We start from the raw sequence: 24,443 nt of genomic DNA, 5'->3' as shown, positions 1-24,443 counted from the left end.
CAATACCACAGTACTGCACGAGGAAGTTATGAAGAAAGGAGGAAGTGGAACAGGCGAGCCAGCTGTTTTCCCCTCAACACCCTCACAACGTTCCTTATTGTCCAAGACTTCTGCCAAGTTTCTTCGTAAGTCAGACGTTTCCACTTCCCCTGCCATCATCCAACTCCCAAAAGTTGAAATACACGGAAATTAACTCACAACTCTTTGGTCAAGCCATGTTCACTTCAAACAGTTACTTTCATGAGGAAGTCCCCTGCTCCCGGCCGCGACCCCCAGTCTTCGCCGGCAGGCTCTGATGCTGTGCTGGCTCTATTATAATGAGGCCCGGGACTTAATATCTGACCTCACCATTCATGTATAGGCAATGAACCCTGCACCTTCTGCATGTCCAAAACTGGACGTGCTCCAATTTCTGGTCCACTGTTTCAGCCACCTCCCTCCAGACAGCCTGTATCACCCTCTTAGGGGGCTTCCAGCCCTCAGTGTCCATGAGATAGTTCATCTTTTCCATGACTTCTGCCAACAGCATCTCCACAGATGCATCTGAGCACCTTGCTACACTTGTTGCTGCTGCCACGCCCAAGACTGCGGCACCTACCGCCAACTTTTTAAAAATTCGTTCATGGGATGTGGGCGTCGCTGGCGAGGCCAGCATTTATTGCCCATCCCTAATTGCCCTCGAGAAGGTGGTGGTGAGCCGCCTTCTTGAACCGCTGCAGTCCGTGTGGTGACGGTTCTCCCACGGTGCTGTTAGGAAGGGAGTTCCAGGATTTTGACCCAGCGACAATGAAGGAACGGCGATATATTTCCAAGTCGGGATGGTGTGTGACTTGGAGGGAAACGTGCAGGTGGTGTTGTTCCCATGTGCCTGCTGCTCTTGTCCTTCTAGGTGGTAGAGGTCGTGGATTTGGGAGGTGCTGTCGAGCTGTAAATGTAAGTTTCCCTTTTAATTGACTGCAGCCAGGCTACATCAGAGCTATGTTTCCCTTCCAGAGGTAGTAAGACAATGAAGGGCAATTTACTGGCCTCTAAAGCAACTTGCGTGGCTAAGGAGGGCTCTGGGTGATATTAGTGACAGGTTAGTGGTGATTCACATTGACAGACATTAGGAAAAAACCAGCTGCAAACCCACCAACAGGAGAATTCAGTCCATAGCTTCAAAAATTCCAATAAGTAATCAGTAGTATTCAGAGTATCATACAAATTCACTCCTCATTTCCCCACCCCTTTTCCAATACATATACAAAGGAAAATTGAATTGGCATCTACCATCCATCTCTAAAGGTTTATAAGATGCCCAAATTAGCTCACTTCTGGACTGTCACACATAACCAATGCAAATTATGCTGATAGTTACCTCAGCCAAATCAATTACAGTGGGATCACAGTACAACCCTGGGTGAAGTGTAATTAACTCCCACGAGCTAAAGTCATCAAAGATGAAGTCAGACCAGAGATGCATTAACTAAAACGACTTTATTTAACAACATCTATGATGTTAATACCATTACAAGATTAAGCATTGAGGATTATATCAAGTAATTGGACATGTACTATTGATTTGACAGAGCCCAGATCACCATAGGTTTGACTGTAGTTTACATGTATCACAGTATCTCAGCACCAGCTGGGTTTTGTTTAGTAACAGTATCACAGTTATTTCAATATCTAGAATTACAGTATGATTTAGCAACGTTTAGTTTACAGTCTTGTTGACTGGAGGTCACCGGTTACGGTTATTGGCTTAGTACAAAGAGGAGAAGAGTCAAATCTCTCTTAACTCTCAATTCACTTTATTCACGTCGTTAGATCATATACATATAGCTTATACGTCTGGTTAGATATAGACATGCAGTTTGCAACAGGTTATACAGTTTTATACCCAAACTAGGATCTAAACGCACACCCACTAGGTTTCTCTGACACTCCCTGAGTGGTCACAGAATATAAAGGCTAATACCTGAAAAGGAGAGCTGACGCTGGCCAGGCATTCCATTCTCTCTCTCTTTCGACGTCGTCTCTACGTCCCTGACGTAGGTTCTTTCACTTCCGCGATGGTTGATCTCCGGAGTCTTCGCTGGCTCCACGCCCGAGATTCTTCATTCTTATTCCAAATCTTATCTCTTCAAGCTGTGCTGTCTCTCTCTCCCGTTGGTTTCGGCTTGCTCGCCTAGTCCGTGTCTTCTCCTCATTGGCTCTGTCCCAAGGACTTAGGTAGCACTACCTCATTACTCCTTTTCTAAATAAGGACTTGTGTCTTATCACATCTCCTTTGTCTTTCCCGAAACTTAGCTAATTCAAACCGGTTTCAGCCAGCTCAGGCCAGCGACTGAGCTCAGGTTACTTCAGTTCAAAAGTTGCTTTTGCCTGTGTGTCAGCAGTTCGGAATAAAATCAGTAGTTTCTGCAGCCCCTGGCCAACAGTCTGTATTTAACACTTCTGTTATGTTTCCATATTAAGGCTGTCTATGACATGAAAAGATGTATAACCTCATACTTTGTCCTAGGTCGGCTGCTGTAACATTGGACAATTCTGTTTTCCTTTAGAATGTTGAGGTCTCAGCTCTGGGAATGCCTGTGGCCAGTCCTCCATGTTTGTTGTCTTTTCTTTGGTCATCATCTTCTCACCCTAGGTCAACGAATCTTGCCTATATGTTGTTGCTTTTTACGTTGCTATACTTTTCTCACTGCGTTAGAGACTTAAGCCATTAGGATAATCATTGGGATACACTTTGTTGGTCATTATTTCTGTTCAGTTAAACACTTAACGTTTCTTAACCTTCCAGTTCCATTTTTAAACTCTCAACTTTTGGAGATCTTTTAGAAACAGGCCACCTGGATGGGCAAAACATCATCATAAATACCTTACTTAACAATAAGTAAATCCCACGAAGTGAAGGTAGCTTTAGTGAACAACCAAGATAATCAATTGAATCAAGTGGATCCTTCTCCATGGTGTCATTCAACTGGACAGCACATGTTAGAAGTTGTAATTGCTCGAGTAGTTTGACAAGGAACAGAATTTCAATCAAGTATCATACTTCTTTCCTCTTTCAAGTACTTAAATCATGATAAGGAAGACAATTTATCATATCAGTAGTTTTTCGACAGTCTTTCCAGCTTATTAATTTTATCAGTTTTAGGATCATAGTATTTTAATCAGTCTTTCATTTGCAGTCTCAAACAGAACCCCGTTGAAGCTGGCACTAGTCTTAATTAGAAATAACTGTCAGTTCTTGGATGTTTGAACCATTTGTCTATTTCTGGGCTCTTTCTTACTGCTCAGATTAACCCCTTTATCTACCCAGAATGTTTGCAATGTTTCCAGAATGTGAGTATTTCTAACAATGTGTCCAGGATGTGTCTTGTTTCTTTTCGAGTACATATCCTGCATTGCCAATAAAGTGTATTCTTTCTTGTATTTGTTCTGCAAAAATTGTTGATGCTGAAACCGGTTTTACTTTGGGCCGTTGTTATAGTGGTGTGATATTTCCATAATTGGTTCACAAGCCACTAACATTTTCTCTGCACATATTTTGCAGCCCCTGAAACCTATTGATTGGAATGGACCTGGACTGCAGTACAAAGTTAGTTGGAGACAGCAAGGAGTTGACACAAAGTGGCATGAGCATATAGTCAATAAGCATCACTACTTTGTTGCGAATACCCCAACATTTGTACCTTATGACATCAAGGTGCAAGCATTAAATGATATTGGACCAGGTCCTGATCCAAAGATAGTAACAGGATATTCAGGAGAGGATTGTAAGTATTTTTGACTTTTATTTATTTTGTTGGGAGCTTGTTGCACTTTGAGATGTATTTCTGTATTTGAGCAGCACTACAGAAATGCAATTGTTGTTGTACAGTCTGTTTCCCATATCACTCGTACGAATTTCATCTTGTAAGGGATCATCATTAGATACTTCCGACACCAGAGTGCAGTTATCCAGACAGTAGAAATGGGAGCTGTTTGGGGTAATTGTTGAGGTAATTACTTTTATATTGAAAAGTAAAGGTATATTGAATGAATATACATTTTAGAGAATTTTTCACATAAGAATAAATTCTGCAAATAAGTGGTTAACACATGTGTGGATACACTAGCCCAGTGGTTATAGTATTGGACTTAGAAGCAAGAGGTTGAGTTCAAATCCCATGAAGGCCAGTTGCGTAAATGAATTCAATAAATCTGGTAACTTGTGGGCTAGCACTATAACATGACCATGAAAGCCGCCAGATTGTCGTAAAAACCCAACTAATTCACTTCATGAAAGGCCACCTGCCATCCTTACGTGTTCTGGCCAACATGTGACTCCAGTCCCACATTACGTGGTTGATTCTTAATGCCCTCAGGGAAACCGGAGATGGGCAATACATACTGGCTTTCCACGATTGCCAACATCCCAAGAAAACTAACAATAAAGAAAAGTATTCAATAGCCTGTTCCCCACAAAATATCAAGTGTGCATATATATGTAAAATGTGCAACCACACATTAATAGTAACACCTCATACATTGCTTCTCCTGCCTGTAAAATTTTCTCCCAGTGATATCACCTGGAACACCGCTCCTTGTATGCAGACGTTGAGATGATGAGTCAATGATCACTTGCTGGAAGAGGTGTCAGAGCATGCATTAGTGCATGGAAAATCTGTGACTTTTCCCACTGATGCCCTGCAACAATATCTTCAATTCTGTGCTCTCCATATACACTAGTTTCAAATTTGTACTATGATGTATTCTTGCTAATTACCTCCAACAACTCTGTGTTTTGCACGTGAAAATGGAAAAAAGGTGTCTCTTTTAATCTGAAAAAAATTCAATACATTTGCATGATTTATGTTTTGAAAATTATAGTATACCTTTAACATGGAACAAAAGCAGCTTAGGAAAAAATATACAATAGTATAACTCATAAATATAGCTGTTTTGATCATTCAGATTCAAGGTTTTTCAGTAAAAAGTGCCGTTTATGCACTATAGCATAATATATTCATAGCAACATTGGTAATTCCATAGGGAAAACCCACTGCAAGGCATGCTGAATTCAATTGTAGTGAACAACTTCACATTCTTCCTCTGTGAAAAGATCAGAAGTGTGTAAAATTTATAGTTTATTTTTAAAGACCAAAACAAATTGAAGAGTTTTTTAAAAAAGAAGCATGACGGCCAATAATTCACTGCTTGTCAACTATTTCAGTGAGCTAGTGGTTAATCAATAGAACAGACTCCCGAGGGAGATGGTGGAAGCAGTTGGTATTGATTCATTCAGATGCAAATTAGATAGATTTCTTTCAGAAAATAACATTTTGGGATATAGTATACAAGTAATTTGAGACATGACATGTGGTAAATGTAGCAATGCTTGGGAAGAAAAGGATGCCTTTGGATCTATGGTTCCCAAAGTTCTCCACCACTGGGGTTTTCCTCATGTCATTTCGAGATCTGTTGTAGTCTGATAGAGATTTGATTGCTACAATTAGTCACCAACTCCATTATCATTGTATCATGTGTCTACCAGGATGGCAGAAGGTGAACTAGATGGACCTTGGTCTTTTCCCGTCTCGTAATTGCTATGTCCCTGTGCACTGATGTTCTCCTGGGACAGGTTGTGGCCTGTATTATTGGGCCCTGCAGCCTGCTGTACAACGTATGCAGAAAATATGGATGGGAAAACATCTGTCGCACTAGAGGACCTGTGCACCAGGCATGCGCTAGACTGATTAAAGCTTCAAAATACGTCAGTGAAGTGCTTTCCCCATAATGCACTCTCAGAATATGAACAGTACTGCTGGAGTCTAAGCAAAATAGGCATTGAATGGCTCATTCAGTCCAGCAGGTTCCTGTTCCTAAAGTCAGAGTTCTCTTGGTGGCTGCATCAAATAACTTCAGTTTGCCCCAGTGATTTCATTGTTTATTAAACAGTGTCCTTGGGTTTTATTCTTGCTGCTATTTACATCTTAAAGCTGCACTCTGACTGCCATCTGTGGGTATTAGTCAAGGGAACTATAATTTAAGTCTGCCAAATAGGGCCTAGTGGTATCTTAATAGTCACCCCTTTCTGTCTGCTGGCTTTGGAGGAGGAAGTCTATAATAGGAACATAGGAAGACGAGTCGTCTATTCAGTCCCTCGAGCCTGATCCACCGTTCAGTTAGATCATGGCTGATCTGTACCTCAACTCCATTTACCTGCCTGTGCTCCATATCCCTTGATACCCTTATCTATCAAAAATGTATCGATCTCAGTCTTAAAAATTTCAATTGATCCATATTCCATAGTCTTTTGGAGGAGAGAGTTCCAGATTTCTACTACCCTTTGTGTAAAAACGTGCTTCCTGATTTCACTCATAAATGGTCTAGTTCTAATGTTAAGATTGTGCCTCCTTGTTCTTGATTCCCCCACCAGAGGATATAGTTTCTCTGAATCTACGCTACCAAATCCCTTTATCATTTTAAACACCTCAATTAGTTCACCCCTCAACTGTCTAAACTCAAGGGAATACAAGCCAAGTTTTTGTAACCTTTCCTCATAATTTAACTCTTTAAGCCCCAGTATAATTCTGGTGGATCTGTGCTGTACCCCCAATATATCCTTTCTGAGGTGTGGTGCCCAAAACGGAACACATTACGCCAGATGGAGTCTGACCAAGGTTCTGTACAACCAAAACACAATTTATTCCCCCCTGAGATAAAGGCAAACATCCCATTAGCCTTTTTGACTACTTTTTGTATCTGTGCTGTAGCTTTTAGTAATTAGTGTACCTAGATACCCAAATTCTTTTGCTCCTGTACAGATCCTAGTATCTCACCATTTAGGAAATACTCCAATTTATCTTTCTTGGGTCCAAAATGGATGACCTCACACTTGCCCACATTGAACTTAATTTGCCATAGTTTTGCTCACTCACTTAATCTGTCTATGTTCCTTTTCAACTTCCTGTCCCCCTCTGTTAGTCTCTATTTTGAGAGCTGGTGACATAAGTTAGTTAAAATTAACCAAATTTAAGGCTTATTCTGTGTTGGGTGGAAAATTTGACAGTGGATAATTAAAATGAAATCCCATTATAAAATAGAATTGGATGTAACGGAGGAGCTTGTTAACTTATTTGCACTTCCTTCCTAGGAAGGCAGAATTTGTGATAGTGTGTTTATGGGAGTTGATGGAAATGAGTAGAAGATGCAGAATTCAGGATAGAAGAATTTAAGAGCAACATTTTTGGTCACAGTGAAGTTGAGGCAAAGTGAAATATTTAGGCTATGCGCTGTTACTAATTATGCTCTATTAATGGATGGATATTGTAGTGAAACACTGATGTTAAAAGCCATTAGGTTGCCTCCAGTCACCAAGGCAGTGGTAGTGGTCAGTTCACATGGAGCCAGTGTTCTTCATTCTGAGCTTCCAGGTGCTTACCCCATCTGCTCATAAGATATAGTTCAGAAAGTAAGTTTGTAACGGGAGGGGAAAAAGGGAGAATGTCCTTCAAGGGTCCCAGCAGCATATCTATGTTCCAGCCTCCGCTATTGTTTTCTTTGAAGAGTATAATGATTGTATCTCCACCCAGTTGAGAATCCAGATATTAGAGATTCCTGCTGTTAATATAAATTCTATCTATCATACAGATTCTGTCATCGATCAGATGGATTTTGATAACTGAATGAGCCTATCTCACCATTTAACTTCCTCTTTCCGTGTGATCTGCCACAAAGGTTATTCAGCAAATATGACACGGGCTATTTCAGCCTGATGGACTATAGAGGGTATTAATGGCAACGCAGGAAGCCGTGCTTATATAGCCCACCGCTGACTCTCCATTAATTTTTCAGTTTCAAATTATGTAAAATTCCCCATGATATCTGGAGTTCCTAAGAATGCCAACATTTGAGTTCAAGTGATAGGTTTGTATGTGCTCAAGAGACATTCTGGATGGGTAATCAAACACATGGCAGAACACCTATTTACCAACACTCTTCCATTTTAGTTAGTTGCTTTCACAGATAGCATTTTCTTAGTCACAGATAGAAAATATAAAATCGAGACTCTACTGGTCTGGTGCAAGAATCTACAACATATATAAAAATCAGTAAAGCAGATATTATGAATAAATTCAAAGAAGTGAATATCTACAGGGCATTTGACTCAAAAAGGATACATCTCAGAAACCTCAAGGAAATGAGAGAAGAAATAGCCTAGGCTCTGTTGATACTTTTTGGAGAGTTCTTCTAACTCTGAAAAGTAGAAGAAAACAAGTGAGATCCCAATAAAGTAAGACATAAACTTGAATATTATAGACCACTTAGTCTAACATTTACATTATGGAAAATGTTTGAAATACTTTGTGTTATTTGGGATACTCTGTATATTCATTTAAAACACGTCTGCAAGGCTTCATCATTGATAAACCAACGTTAACAAATTTACTAAATTCATTGATGAGTTAATTTAGTGGATGAAAAATTTTCTTGGACATTCATAAGACATTTGTTTCAAGTATCACATGTAAAAAATTTTTTATTATTTGAACTTGGGATATGAGCAATGTCCACGGGATGTGGGCGTCGCTGGCGAGGCCAGCATTTATTGCCCATCCCTAATTGCCCTTGAGAAGGTGGTGGTGAGCCGCCTTCTTGAACCGCTGCAGTCCGTGTGGTGACGGTTCTCCCACAGTGCTGTTAGGAAGGAAGTTCCAGGATTTTGACCCAGCGACAATGAAGGAACGGCGATATATTTCCAAGTCGGGATGGTGTGTGACTTGGAGCTCCCTGAGCAGATGGTGCTGGTCGTTCTCCTTGAACTGCTGCAGTCCTTGTAATGATGACGCCCCACAATGGTGTCAGGTAGGGAATTCCAGGAATTTAAATCAACAATGATAAAGGAATAGTATTATATGTCCAAGTCAGGATGGTGTGTGACTTAGAGGGGAACTTGAAGGTGAGGGTATTTCTATGATGTTCTGCTCTTATCCTTCTTATTGGGAGTATTTATAGAATATTATAATATTTACTAAGAGCATCATGTGTCAGGTGATGAGCATAACCTTATAGCAGTCACATTAGGCACAATTTTAATAGGGCGGCGGTATGGCAATGGGGGTAGGGGGTTGTCAATGGGCACGTGACAAACCCGGATAATAAAAACTTACCTTTCCCCACACGATCGCGACTTAATTGGTGGCCTTTAATCTTGTTTCTGGGTTTGCTGTCTGAAAGCTGCGTAGTGGGCGGACTGTGCACCCGCAAGACAGGCTGTCAGCTGGAGCGTCTGGATTTAAAGAGACATTGCTCCAATGAATTTTGCTGGAGCAAAGAGCCAGAAGACCCAATGGAGCAGCACAGAGGCAAGGCTGCTCCAAGATTCAGCGATGCGTCACTTCAGCTGCTACTGGCCTGGGTGAGGAGGAAGAGGGAACTATTTTACCAGGCCGACAGGAGGAAGTGCCTTGCCTCTGTCACCAAGAAGGCCTGGCTCGAGGTGGCAGAGGAGATCACCAGCAGCAGCACATATCCCGCAGCTGGGTCCAATGCAGGAAGCGTTTCAATGACCTAACTAGATCAGCAAAAGTGAGTACTGATTCTCCTGCATTCCATGGTGCACATTACCCCCGCCCCAGCCCCCAACTCATTCTGCACTGCCAAGACTACTCCATCACATCATTCCTCACACCCAATTAAGGCTCATCCTCAACTTACCTGCACTTCCTCACCTCCCCATTTGTGAACCCGCCACTATCACTCACCCCAATCCTGATCCAGTGTGATGTCTCTGTCTCATACTCGCCCTCTGATACACCTCTTTCATGGCATTAATCAGCTGACCACTTCACCATCACTCACTCACACATCTGTACTTTTCCCCTTCTCGGAGAAGAGAGCGCAAAATGCACACGAGAGGACGAGGACTGGAGGGGGGCCTCCACAAATAGTGGCCTCACAGACGCGGGGGAGGAGGCCCTGGAGATCAGCTGCACCCTCGAGTGCCTGTCCGTCAGGGCGGCAAGACTGGCACCCCACAAAAGTGTGATGACACAACTTTAACATTCATCACACAACATGAATTGATCAGCATGTTGAACACCTCAGTATGCTCATTGCAACATGACACATCTGTGATAATGCTTAATATTGCCTTCTATTCTGTTACAGGTCCTTTAACAACCGCAGTGATGGCGGAGGGCGATTCCTCAGAGGACTTGTCGGCTTCTGAGGGCGCACCGTCACATCTTAGCAAGCCATCCACCAGCGCAGATACTCACACCTTGGTGGGCCCTACAGTCAGTTCGTTGGGTTGGCACCTGGTGAGTTGCCACACACAAGTGAGCACGAGCAGATACTGGTGGCAGGGGCAGCTGTGGAGAGTTTGCATCGGTGGGCGCACTCCTCTCCAGGCTCTGCTCGGCTGGACACAGATGCCGAAACCTGGGGGCCATCCTTTAAAAGTGGAATGATCGAGGGTCAGCAGCACATTTGCGAGGCACTGGAACAGATGCCACACACAGTCTCCAGAATAGCCCAGAGGATGGAAGAGTCCAATTCCTGCATTAGTGGAATGGTGGCACAGGTACGGGAGGGAATCTCTCAGATAGTTTTGCAGGGGGACGTGAGCAACTGGCTGAGATAATGTCACACGATATCTGCTGAAATGTCTGAGATAGTGTCGCAGGTAACTGTGGAAATGGCTGACATTATGTCACACGATATCTGCTGAAATGTCTGAGATAGTGTCGCAGGTAAGTGCGGGAATGTCTGCGATGGAGAGAAGGCTGACCTCCATTGAGTTTCAAGCACGGCTCACAAATGATTCCATTCAGACCCTGACAATGGCTGTGAGGACTCAGGGTGAACAACATTCTGCCACCTCAAACAGGCTGATAGATACTTTAGAAGTGGCCTTGCAAGGCATCACACATGTCTTCCAAGCTGTTGTCCAGCAGGGTGGCAGGAGTGATGTGGGCCTGGCCCAGGAGAGGGATGATGGCGAAAGGGGACATGGAAGTGGGGACACTACTAAAAGCACTCCCACGTCTTAACCATTGCCCCCCTCTCAACCAATACCCACAATGCTGCCTCCTCTCCAGGTGGCCGAGTCTGCCCCTGTGCAGGTGCAGGTGGAGCAGTCTTTGGAGGGGCCCTCATGGGCTCCAAAACCCAGAGGGCGTTGGCTGAAAGCATCTCAGCAGTCTGGCCATGGACATGAGCAACTTGCCACTACCTCTGATGCAGCCACAGGGGATGCACAACATAGAAGCGGTAGGAAGGGAAAGGCTAAGGATTTGTGTTCATGAAGGGTATGCACAAGAGTGTCTGACAGACTGTCATGTTCTACATTTATATTTGGTTTTTGTTAAAGTCACATTAAATGTTATCATTCTCACCACGACTGCCATGTCTTGCCCATTCTTGACTGGCTTTTGTGTTAGCGCTCATTCATGTGCTTCATCATGAACAGCGACACTTGATGCCACCCAGTGGGTCACTTTACAGTGGGTGTATGTGTAGTTGCAGGATTGTTTTGTGCAGGGAGTGGGGAGGCTGGTGTTGGCGCTGGTCTTTCCAGGTGATGTGAAGACTGGACTCTTCTCACTTTCTGATCTTACAAGAACCGTTCACATATGAGTGACTCCCTGGCCTCACGAGCAGCCAGGTGAGCTGCTGCTGCTCTGCCCATGGGTTCATCCTGCTCCTGCTCCTCCTCACTGTGGATGGTGGATGAGGGGATGGGGTCTCCTCAACCGGTACCCCTCTCTGTGGCGCCATGTTGTGCAGGACACAACACAATACTATAACGCAACCCACTCTCGCTGGTGCGTATTGAAGCGCTCCCCCAGAATGATCAAAGCACCGAAATCTCATCTTCAGCAACCCTATTGCATACTCAGTTATAGATGTGGCTGTTGTTGTGTCGGCACTGTTGCTCGCTGATGGGGTTCCTCAGAGGTGTCATGAGCCACGTGTACTGGGGGATTCCTTGTCCCCGAGGAGCCAGCCCTTAGGATGTTCGGTGCATGGAAGAGTTCCGCGATGTAGGATTCCCTCAGAATGAACGAATCATGGCAGCTGCCAGGGAATCTGGCGCACACGTGAAGAAATCTTTTGCAGTGGTCACAAACGAGCTGAGCGTTGATGGAGTGTTACCCCTTTCTGTTGATGAACAGTCCTGGCTCATGTGGAGGTGCTCGGATTGCTATATGCGTGCAATCGATTGTACCCAGTACACGTGGGAAGCCAGCCACAGAGTGGAATCCCGCTACCCTCTCCGTCTGGCTGAGGCCGTCCATGGGGAAGTTGACGGATTGCAAGGCTCTGCAAAACAAGCCATCAGTGACCTGCCTTATGCACCTGTGTGCAGACGACTGATAGATCCCGGCGATGTCACCAGTGGTACCCTGGAATGATCCGGAGGCGAAGAAGTTGAGGGCAGTGTTCACTTTAACAGCGACGGGTAATGAGATGCCGCCAGGCCCAGCCGGGAGCAGCTCGGCATGAAGGAGGCTGCAGATGTCTCCGACCACCTGGCGACCCATAAGAACATAAGAAATAGGAGCAGGAGTAGGCCATCTGGCCCCTCAAGCCTGCTCCACCATTGAACAAGGTCATGGCTGATCTTCTATCTCAAGGCCATTTTCCTGCATCATCCCCATATCTCTTGATGCCTTTAATATCTAGAAATCTATCGATCTCTGTTTTGAATGCACTCAATGACTCAGCCTCCTCAGCCCTCTGGGGTAGAGAATTCCAAAGATTCACCACCCTCTGAATGAAGCAGCTTCTCCTCATCTCAGTCCTAAATGGCCTACCCCTTATTCTGAGACTGTGACCCCTCGTTCTAGACTCTCCAGCCAGGGGAAACATCCTCCTTGCATCTACCTCATCGGGCCCTGTAAGAGTTTTGTATGTTTCAATGAGATCACCTCTCATTCTTCTAAACTCGAGAGAATATAGGCCTAGTCTACTCAATCTCTCCTCACACCAGGAATCAGTCTGGCGAACCTTCGTTGCACTCCCTCTATGGCAAGTTTATCCTTTCTTAGGTAAGAAGACCAAAATTGTACACAATACTCCAGGTGCGGTCTCACCAAGGCCCGATATAATTGCAGTAAGACATCTTTACTCCTGTACTCAAATCCTCTTGTAATGAAGGCCTCCCTAATTGCTTGCTGCACCTGCATGTTAGCTTTCAGTGATTCATATACAAAGACACCCAGGTCCCTTTGAACATCAATATTTCCCAATCTCTCACCATTTAAAAAATACTCTGCATTTCTGTTTTTCCTACCAAAATGGATAACTTCACATTTTTCCACATTATATTCCATCTGCCACGTTCTTGCCCACTCACTTAGCCTGTCTATATCCCCTTGAAGCTTCTTTGCATCCTCCTCACAACTCACATTCCCACCCAGTTTTGTGTCATCAGCAAACTTGGAAATATTACATTTTGTCCCCTCATCCAAATCATTGATATTGATTGTCACCGGTGGTACCCTGGAATGATTCGGAGGCGAAGAAGTTGAGGGCAGTGGTCACTTTAACAGCGACGGGTAATGCGATGCCAGCCTCTGTATGCACTGCTCCTCATAGAGGTCCAGGAAGCTGAGGTCTGTATACCCTCTGGCAAGGGTCGTGCCTCCTGCGACATTGCTCACTCTGTTGTTCCCCTCAGTGCTCTTGTGCAGGAGTCTGTGACGCAGCACTGTGTTGTGGAGCTCCAAGTGGCGGAAGTGCACGCTGTGTCTGGCAAGGATGGTGATATTCCTCGTCCTCGGATGTAGTGGTGAATGCAGCCATCGCGCACCACCATCCTGATGGTGTCAGTTTGAGGGGGTCCGAAAAGTTGGTAAATATGTACAAACAGAACAATTCTGAGTGGAAACCAAGGATTTTCAGTCTAAACACAAAGATCTCCCAGCCAAAAGTTCATCTGAGAGAACTGAGTGCCCTGCTGCAATAACTCACCTTTTATCCCCATCTGTCAAACAGGCATTTAAATGTTTAAATGGCTTCCAGCTGAAACACGACTCCTTCACCATGGCGTGTTTCACACAGCACAGGAAACACGCTGAAGCAGCGTTGAAATCGTTAGCCAGCATAATTAATTACATTCATGCACATTAAAAGTACTCCAAAAAAACAAGATTTTCTTTGCCCCCCGCCTCCTATGCACCCGGACTTTCGTTTTAAAATTGAGCCCATTGAATGCATTTAGAAATACACCACCCAATTAATCAGAACTATTGCTCATTTTCTTCAGCCAGTCGGAATATGGCTCAAGCCAATGTGCTTGGAGATTGGACTTTGAGGAAGAAAGTATCAACAGATGGTAGTGGTTGTTGGAGGCCAATCATCTCAGCCCCAGGGCATTGCTGCAGGAGTTCCTCAGGGCAGTGTCCTAGGCCCAACCATCTTCAGCTGCTTCATCAATGACCTTCCCTCCATCATAAGGTCAGAAATGGGGATGTTCGCTGATGACTGCACAGTGTTCAGTTCCATTCGCAACCCCTCAGATAATGAAGCAGTCCGAGCCCGCATGCAGCAAGACCTGGACAACATCCAGGCTTGGGCTCATAAGTGGCAAGTAACATTCGCCCCAGATAAGTGCCAGAGAGTCTAACCACCTCCCCTTGACATTCAACGGCATTACCATCGCCGAAACCCCCACCATCAACATCCTGGGGGTCACCATTGACCAGAAACTTAACTGGACCAGCCATATAAATACTGTGGCTACGAGAGCAGGTCAGAGGCTGGGTATTCTGCGGCGAGTGACTCACCTCCTGACTCCCCAAAGCCTTTCCACCATCTACAAGGCACAAGTCAGGAGTGTGATGGAATACTCTCCACTTGCCTGGATGAGTGCAGCTCCAACAACACTCAAGAAGCTCGACACCATCCAAGATAAAGCAGCCCGCTTGATTGGCACCCCATCCACCACCCTAAACATTCACTCCCTTCACCACCGGCGCACTGTGGCTGCAGTGTGCACCATCCACAGGATGCGCTGCAGCAACTCGCCAAGGCTTCTTCGACAGCACCTCCCAAACCCGCGACCTCTACCACCTAGAAGGACAAGAGCAGCAGGCGCATAGGAACAACACCACCTGCACGTTCCCCTCCAAGTCACACACCATCCCGACTTGGAAATATATCGCCGTTCCTTCATTGTCGCTGGGTCAAAATCCTGGAACTCCCTTCCTAACAGCACTGTGGGAGAACCGTCACCACACGGACTGCAGCGGTTCAAGAAGGCGGCTCACCACCACCTTCTCGAGGGCAATTAGGGATGGGCAATAAATGCTGGCCTCGCCAGCGACGCCCACATCCCGTGAACGAATAAAAAAAAAAAAAAAAAATTATCAACGAGCATTTATATGCTTTAACTGTTCTGAATTGATTTTTTACCTTACGGATGTCAGCAAAGCTCAAATAAAGCATTTTAAAACTATTTTTAAATCCAGATTGTTAGGTTGTATACTTGAATTATTTTTTCTCCTGTATTGAAGTATATATAACTAAAATATGCAATATTTAATCTTACTGTCTGTAAAATGGGATGTAAACTACTGAATGTTAGTGGTTCATGACATTCATCTCACCAAAGTGGCATTCTCTAACAACCGACTGCTGGAACATGAGAAACATAAGAAATAGTAGCAGGAGTAGGCCACACGGCCCCACAAGCCTGCTGCGCCATTCAATCAGATAATGGGTGACCTTCGACCTCAACTCCACTTACCTGTCCGATCCCCTTGATTCCCCTAGAGTCCAAAAATCTATCTATCTCAGCTTTGAATATATTCAACGACTCAGCATATACAGCCCTCTGGGATGGATAATTCCAAAGATTCCCAACCCTCTGAGTGAAGAAATTCCTCCTCATCTAAGTCTTAAATGGCCGACTTCTTATCCTGCGACTATGCCCCCTAGTTCTAGACTCTCCAGCCATGAGAAACAGCCTCTCAGCATCCACCCTGTCAAGCCCTTTCAGAATCTTATATGTTTCAATGAGATCACCTCATTCTTCTAAACTCCAGAGAGTGAACCTTTGTTGCACCGCCTCTAAGGCAAGTATATCCTTCCATTGATAAGGAGACCAAAACTGTGCGCAGTACTCCAGGTGAAGTCTCACCAAAGCCCTGTACAGATTATTGAACTCTTCGGCTGGATATATGCATTTTAATCCTGGTCGCAAATAATGTTGGAAGTTGGGCTTTCACTGGAGGCCAAGGAATCTGAGGGTGAAAACAACGAATGGGAAAGGTCCCTTCCGCAGCACTCAAGTAAACCTTCTGGCAAGGTGACCATGAGCACCATTGAACACATATGCGGAGATATCCCTGAGCTCGACTGTTCTCTCCTGAGTTAAATAAAGGTGGCATGGTGACAAGAGAACAGACTTTGCATTGGAGTGGGACAGGAAAAGATTACATAATTTATTTTAGGAATTGCAAGAAACAACCTTTAACATCATCCATTCATTTTCGACATAGAAATAGAGATTCATAGATAGAATTAAGAGTTTTTGCCAATGCAGGCAATAGTTCCTTATGAAACCAGACCTTGCACAAATTAATCACATAAAGTTTGGTGGATTATGTCATAGAGTGGGATCTCCATTCGTTACTTCATTGCAGGACAGGAAGCGACGGGGATGGTCACTTGTTGGGTCAGCTTCTGGAGGCTTTATATCAGAGCTACATGGATCAGTTTGCATGCTTTCACAAAGCATTACTGAAATAAATTGACAACTCAGAATAAAAAGGGCTTTAATAATGTTGTGCTTTAAGATTCCCATGAGCAGTTTTGCACAATTTAATATACTTCTATTGTATGTGGAGGTTGAATAGATCAGAAAGAATGTCAGATTACCTATTGTAGAAGTTCTGCCTTTATGTATAAGGATCCTGCCTAACTTGCCCCTTGATTCTCTTTTTGGTACTACTCGGACTTAATTCTTAAATTGTGAAAGTTATTTTGTTGCTGTTATTCTCAAAGTCTTAATGCTGCCTCCTCTGCTCAAAGACTAAAAGTACTGTTTGGAATTTAACATTTTATTTGTAGTATATTTAAATTGCTTATTTTAATACTTGTAGCAACATTATTATTTCTTAGAAAGTAAATCTGTTTCTGTGTAATGCAATTGGAGGTTAACTATTTTAAATCAAAGAGGATAAAGTAGAAGATAATCAACCTTAAAGTAAATTTTGCACTAATAGATTTTCAATTCCTCGTAACAAGTATGCTGTTACATTTGGGCTGCATATGTAATGATTTCCAAACTCTTCACTGGGGATTTTTGGGACCACTTGGCATCCAGTTGTTATGTGAAATACTTAATAGGTCAAGTGTGATGCAGGTCACATTGAGTGCAGAATTCTCATGCATTGTCTTGATGGCATTCATCAACCCAAACCTTAGAAGAATATCCTCTTCTGCACTAGTGCATTGTTATGCTCTTTGAGCAATAGTTTCAATTGGTTGTAACACGGGATTACTTGATCAAATTAATTTAATATCAGACTTTAAAAATTCATAGGTGACCATTCAGATCCAGTTTTAGAGTGAAAAGATAAACAGTACCTCTTGAAAACTGAACAAGAAATAGTATGGCCAAGTATAAGTTGCATTTAATGGATCTCATTGTCCTTTATGATTTTATCATAGGATAATACATGTACTGGCCAAAAAAGTTCTCTATTCCTAGCCCAATAACATTTTACTTCTTATCCATTTAATTTGTAGCTTCTTTCCTTTTATATTCACTGGTATATTGCCACCAGCTTGTCCAGCATCTACGACCAACCTTCTGGTAACCTTGTTACAAGCATGTACTTACCTTTGAAATGGAAGTAACATCTGGTCGTCAGTTAACTTGTGCAGAGTTCTAGTTTTCACTGCTTACCGTGATTATTAAGCCCTGGGAAGCCGTCTCATCAGCAAATGCATTATTATGCAGCAGTTCAGCCTCAGTCCACAGCATTCCTAGCATATTTAGTTAAAATTGAAAGGTAACTTGGGTGCATAGCACCTTAGCCGCCTTAACCATATATTTTCATAAGGTTATCCCTGAACAGTTACTTTAATGTGTACTACAGTGTTAGTGTTCACTTTCACTCTGTGTTTTCACTTTTTTGTGTTATGGGGGTTTGTTTAAATCTGCTAAAACAACTTTTTTTTTCCATCGATCTATTTCTTTAATTGTTTGCGGTTGCTAGACTTTTTCTGCCATTATGCATCCTCTTTGGAAATTATGGTTGGTTTTAATTAGTTGTGGTGTATCCTATGACAAACTGGATCTCTGTCCTTGTTTAATAACAGAAGAATTTATATATTTTTCTGAGGGGGAAGAGTAGTAGCTTTGCCAGTATTGTCTCCACTTCAAAATGGCAACTGCTTGCTGAGAGCAGCTTTCCACGTAAAGTAGCTTTGGAGCAGGAGTCCAGTATTAATGGCTTGTAGCTGTTGGTGTGGGGTTTTTTTTCTCTCTGATGTCTTGAATTATTAATGAGGGAATGAGTAAGACTGGGACTAGCTACCTGGAATGAAATTGTTCAACAAGTGAAGAAGAATCACAGTCCATCCAGGTGAAAGAAATGATTGATATTGATGACTAGGCTCTGATCTTCCCATATTTGCAGTTTATTTAATGTACTATTTTCCAGTCCTTAGAAGGACCACTACTTGTGATGTTTATCTCAACAGGGTCCTATTTACAAGCCTCGCAGCTCTGCATTATTTTGAAAGTGAGTGAATGGCTTTCTATGGGAATCACCCTGGTTCCTTTGAAGTCTGCGTTGAATAACAGGTTTACTTTTGTGCAGGTACCCTTTTTGATCCTCCTTTTTCCAAGTTCAGACTTCAAAACAAAGGGAGAAACATAACTTGAGTCTGAAAACTTTGATTTTTCTACTTCACTTTGCCGTAAAGAATGCTCTATGAAATTCAGTGATTGATGCACTGAAGTGTATCAAGCGTGAATTCTATATGATGTTGGGTGTGTAGGATTGAGACTTTCAGTGCACCAAAGGCACCGAATGCAGCCAGCAATCACAAAGGAAAGCATGCCCCGGGTGAACAATGAACCTCTTTTACCCTTAATCTAAGCACTGGAATAGGTACAAACTTTGTAGAAGGCTCATTAAGGCCGTGAGAAGAAGTTAAGTTGGCGGGGGGGGTCTCTCCATATCGTGATTGGAGCACCATTTGAGAAGTCTCTAATATATTACAAAAACATTACCTTGACTGCCCCTCATTGCCACTTCTGCACTCCTGTGGCACTCTGCCCTGGCTGCCCTTGCCATATAATGCAGCAGCCCTTGATTGGCAGAAATTCTGGCCCTTGTTCTTCCCTGGGAACCCCCAGCACATTGTGCTACGTGAGGTACATTGTGATAAGTGAATATAAGGTGGGACATTGGATTCTAGAGTATTGTATTCATTCATCTAAGCTGTTAAACTGTGCTATTCCACCATCAACCACCCTTGATGGTGGTTCTCAGTAAACAAAAATATAAACAAATAAGAATGAGTTAATTAATGAGTGCCCCAGATAAGATAAATAACTTTCTGGGCCTATTTAACTGTCTGGCAGCAGTTAATGGATAAATTCACCCCATGAGGTGGATCCTTTCTGGCTCCCTGGTAGTCTTAACATGAGATAAATGAAACTACTTTGATCAGTATGATCAAAGCAATCTGTAATAGGCTCAGTAATGCATTTAATTGGTGTTTTTAAGCATTAAAGCAAATATTTTCTCTCCTTTACTCTGTTAGATATTGACTTATTTCAAACATTTAATTTCAAATGTGAAGCAAGATATTATCCTTTGGTTTTTAAGTGGTAATTGTTTTAATGAAAATTCCAATGGTTGTTTATTAGCCCAGTTAAGGGTGTTTGATTTCATGCTGTTAAATTATACCACGTTATGCCGGTGTATACTAGTAAAAAATGATGCAGTGGTAGCACTGTTTGCCTTTATGTGACTGACACTGTCTTCTGGAAGTTAGGACCGCAGGTTCCCAGGAATACGACTGTATTTCCAGGGCTCCTCAGAATTTGTCAATATTTATATGGGCTCATGGGAGTGTATCAATATTTGCAGGGAGTTTGAAAACTATTGCAGGAGATGGACAGTTATGCTGTGAGAAAGCCTTCATTTTGGAGAAAGGAGAGATTAAAAAAACAAAACTTATTGCCTCTCAGCTCTTCCTGCTGTCCAATTATGCTACATTGTTGACCATAAATTGTGGGAAAATTTTCTCTTTGGACCCTGTGAGCTTCCTGAATGAAAGACATTGTGCTGATGATAGGTATAAAGACATTTATAATAGAACCGGGGGAGGGAATTGATAAATTAATCAAACTTAGAGAGGATAAAGCCCCTGGATTGCATCTGCGCATATTAGAAGAAGTTAGGGACGAGATGGCAGAGGCATTATTACATGTATATAAAAAATTCATTAGAAAAGGAAATAGTGCCAGAGGACTGGCGTACAGCAAATGTTATTCCTATATTTAAAAAGGGAGATAGTACAAGTACAGGGAACTATGGACCAGTTAGCTTAATATCAGTGGTGGGAAAGATAATGGAATCTTTACTGAAAGATGTAACAGATAAACATCTAGAAAATGAAAATATAATAAAGAATAGTCAGCACGGATTTCAGAAGGGAAAGTCATGCTTGACCAACCTTATTGAATTCTTTGAAGAAATAACAGAAAGCATAGACAACGGTAATGCAGTAGATGTAATCTATTTGGATTTTCAGAAGGCCTTTGATAAGGTACCGCATTGTAGACTCATGGCTAACGTCAGAGCATGCGTAGTCAGGGGACAAGTAGCAGAATGAACAGCAAGTTAGCTATAAAACAGAAAACAGAGAGTAGGGGTTAAGGGTAGCTACTCAGACTGGCAAAAGGTGGGAAGTGGTGTTCCACAGGGATTGGTGCTGGACCTACTGTTGTTCACAATTTACAAAACGATTTGGACTTGGGAATCGGAAGTACAATTTCAAAATTTCCAGATGACACAAAATTGGGGGGTGTACTTAATACAAAGAAAGAATGCATCAAAATGCAAGAAGACATTAATAAACTTGCAGAAGGGGTGTGTAATTGGCAAATGAATTTCTACATAGGTAAGTGTGAGGTGGTGCATTTTGGTAGGAAGAATAAGGAGGCCACATACTCCTTCTGGATAATAAGAATCTAGATGGGGTAGAGGAGCAAAAGGATCTGGGGGTACAGATACACAAATCACTAAAAGCAACACAGGTTAATAAGGCAATAAAAAAAAGCAGACAAAGCACTGGAGTTCATCTCTAGAGGGATGGAATTGAAAAGCAGAGCAGTTATGTTAAACTTGTATGGAACCTTGGTTAGACCACACTTGGAGTACTGTTCACAGTTCTGGTTTCCATATTATAAAAAGGATACAGAGGCATTGGAGAAGGTGTAACAAAGATTCACAAGGATGGTACCAGAACTGAGAGGATATACTGATCAGGAAAGGCTAAATAGACCGGGGCTCTTTTCACTGGAAAAAAGAAGACTGAGGGGTGACCTTTTAGAGGTCTTTAAGATAATGAAAGGGTTTGATAGGATAGACGGAGAGAAAATGTTTCCACTTGTGGGGGAGTCCAATACTAGAGGTCATCAGTATAGTCACGAATAAATCCAATAGAGAATTCAGGAGAAACTTATTTACCCAAAGAGTGGTAAGAATGTGGAACGGCTACCACAAGGAGTAGTTGAGGTAAATAGCATAGATTTAAGGGGAAGCTAGATAAGCACATGAGGGAGAAAGGAATAGAAGAGTATGCGAAAAGGTAAGATGAAGTAGGGAGGGAGGATGCTCGTGTGGAGCATAAATGCCAGCATAGACCAGTTGGCCTGAACGGCCTGTTTCTGTGCAGCAGACTCTATGTAACTTGATGACTGGTTTCTGTCCGTAGGTAAAGGGAGAAAAACAAAGTTTTGAGAAAAATTCTGTTTACAACAACATTAGCAAATCATTTAATCAGCCTAATTCAAAATCAATGTGTGGCTTTCTAATTGTTCACATATTTATTTATGATAACAGATGACTAATCTCTGGTGTGGTTAAGAGTGTTCAAGCTTCAGTAAAGCTGCAGAATAAGAAATAGTACAATTTTTCACAGTACATTTCTGACTGGGGGAGTTGGGATGGAAGGGCACGTGTTTATAAGGCATCACCAAGGTTCATTAGACTGCAAATGTGACTATCCCCTGAAGTCTATCTTGAAGCGTGCACACTCCAGTAGTGCATTAGTCTATTTAGTCTGTCGGATAATGTAAGATCACATTTATATCAGAGTGATTTGCAGAACAAAAGAAACGTGGGAGTAAGTGCCAGCTTTTATTTATTCAAATAAAAACCCGGCCTGCCCCCAGAGAACTACGCAAACTTAAGGTTCTTTCGATTGTCAATACATTCTAAAGAACGTCAGCAATCTTTTTATAAACCCAAGCCTTACACAAAGGATTGTTTCAATCTTGAAAATATTCCCTATGCGTTAAAAGTGTATATTTTTAATAGCTCACAAAAACTGATTTTTTTTATGACAATAATACCTGCCTGAGTAAGTTTTTATATCGAGAGTGAGGAAAGAAAACACATTCAGCAGTTAAAGATGGCTGTTCATGCTATTTTAAAATTATTTCAAACTACAATATTTTTATGTTGCAGCTGCATTTCCTGAAAAAAAAATCCCTTTGATTAAAAACAACCTTTCCTACAATTTAAATGTGCCCTGTATCAATGGGACTGGAGTCCTATTTGCTTTCTTCTAAAGTCACATGGAAGGCTCATTAAAATAATTTTACTGACATGCTGTACAATTGAAGAGTTGAACATCATTTATTAATTCTTACTTCTAAGGCCAGTGAAGGCAGCTGACAGAGCATGAATTGGGAGTTGAGCTTAATCTGATGAAAAGCTGTGCTTAACCCCTCAGTACCTCTGGTAATAGCTAGTTACAGTAGTAATTTGTCCCACAAGGTAAGAAATTGTATTTAGCAGAAGATGAATAAACTTTAAGTTAAAGAAGTCAAATATATTTAAAACTTCACACTTGTATTCTGTTAATATCCCATATAGCATATTGTGGTCTGCATAGTATTTGAATAAAATTTCAGAAATATGGACAGTCTGAGAATCATATAAGCTTTACCATATAGATTAGGCTTTACTTTTTGCATAACTTCATGTTCAACTGTCATTGCAAAGTATCTTCAAGAACTTTTAGTTCAAAGACCAATATGAACTTATTGTTTTTTTGACACGGTCATGAAATAATAAAATTTACTAAAATTTATACATCTCTTCCCCAATCTGTAACTCAAGTTCTGGGCTTTATTAAAATTTGTATAAATTGCTGTTTGAAGAACCATAAGGATAGTAAAACATATGATACATAAAAATGTTGCCTTATTTCACAATATCTTAAAATAATCAAGACTTCTCTGCATTTATTTTACCAGTTCCTGAAGCTGCACCTTTGAACGTTGCTGTTGAAATCTTGAACAGTACTTTAATTAAGGTTACTTGGTCAGAAGTACCAAAAGAGAAAATTCATGGACACTTGGAAGGTTATAAGGTAAAGTCTCCCATGCATTATTGAATAATATCACTTGATATAAGCCTATATTATATTGTTATGGTAGTATTACAGATACAAATTTTTATTAGTTATTATTGAATATGTTTTTAGGATAACATTCCCTCTTAAAATTTAGGTGACAGTGTGCATATGTATTCGTCTTTGATCTTACAGCAAGTCATTTCTAATTGTTAATGTTCATTCAGTTTTTAGTGAAATAATGGTAATATATCATGTTCAACAGCACAAGTCCTGGTGTAAGACCAAGACCAATTTAATTACAAATGAAAAATAAGTTAGTCATGGAAAGAACAATGCTCTTCTCATTAAAAACCATCCTCACTTTTTCTCTGGTGAATTAGGAGGAAAACTTGTATTCAAGTCCCAGTGAAATGTACTTCTGCTGGCTCAGCACTCACTAACCTACAAGCAAATTGTCAGCCGTACTTACGAAAAATGACCTTATCATGTCTATCCAAGAAGCAGATATAAATTTGTGTTTATGATGAGAGCCAGCATGAAAAACAAAGGAAGGGAGATTTTTATAAACAAATTTTGAACTGTGTTCCTAAATATCATCACCATTACCAATCTGTTTCTGGGATATTGGGATGATAACTGATGAGCACCAGAGGTCCCCAAGTGAATGCCGGTATAAATTACCTGAGAGATGTCCAAGGGAAATGAGACCATCAAATGATTTGCCACAGACAACAAAGTGCGATGGTGGGCTTGGCTATTGGGAAAACATAGGGAGGAGATAGCAGAGGCACTGTTACATATATATAAAAATTCACTAGAAAAAGGAATAGTGACAGAGGACTGGC

At 41.9% G+C, this 24,443-nt stretch overlaps 1 protein-coding gene across 2 annotated transcripts in view; it reads left to right on the top strand.

Moving 5' to 3' along the window:
* chl1b (cell adhesion molecule L1-like b) overlaps positions 1-24,443 on the top strand; it is a 513,752-nt gene that overhangs the window by 339,299 nt on the left and 150,010 nt on the right. For both annotated transcript variants that reach the window (XM_067998921.1, XM_067998919.1), the window contains 2 exons: positions 3,542-3,764; positions 23,498-23,613. In XM_067998921.1, coding sequence (XP_067855022.1) covers positions 3,542-3,764; positions 23,498-23,613 — 339 coding nt within the window. The remainder of the gene's footprint in view (positions 1-3,541; positions 3,765-23,497; positions 23,614-24,443) is intronic.

This window comes from Heptranchias perlo, chromosome 17 (assembly GCF_035084215.1).
Source record: "Heptranchias perlo isolate sHepPer1 chromosome 17, sHepPer1.hap1, whole genome shotgun sequence".
In the NCBI taxonomy this organism is placed as follows: domain Eukaryota; kingdom Metazoa; phylum Chordata; class Chondrichthyes; order Hexanchiformes; family Hexanchidae; genus Heptranchias; species Heptranchias perlo.
Note: the sequence above shows the minus strand (reverse complement) of the source record. Positions and strands in the feature narration are given on the sequence as shown.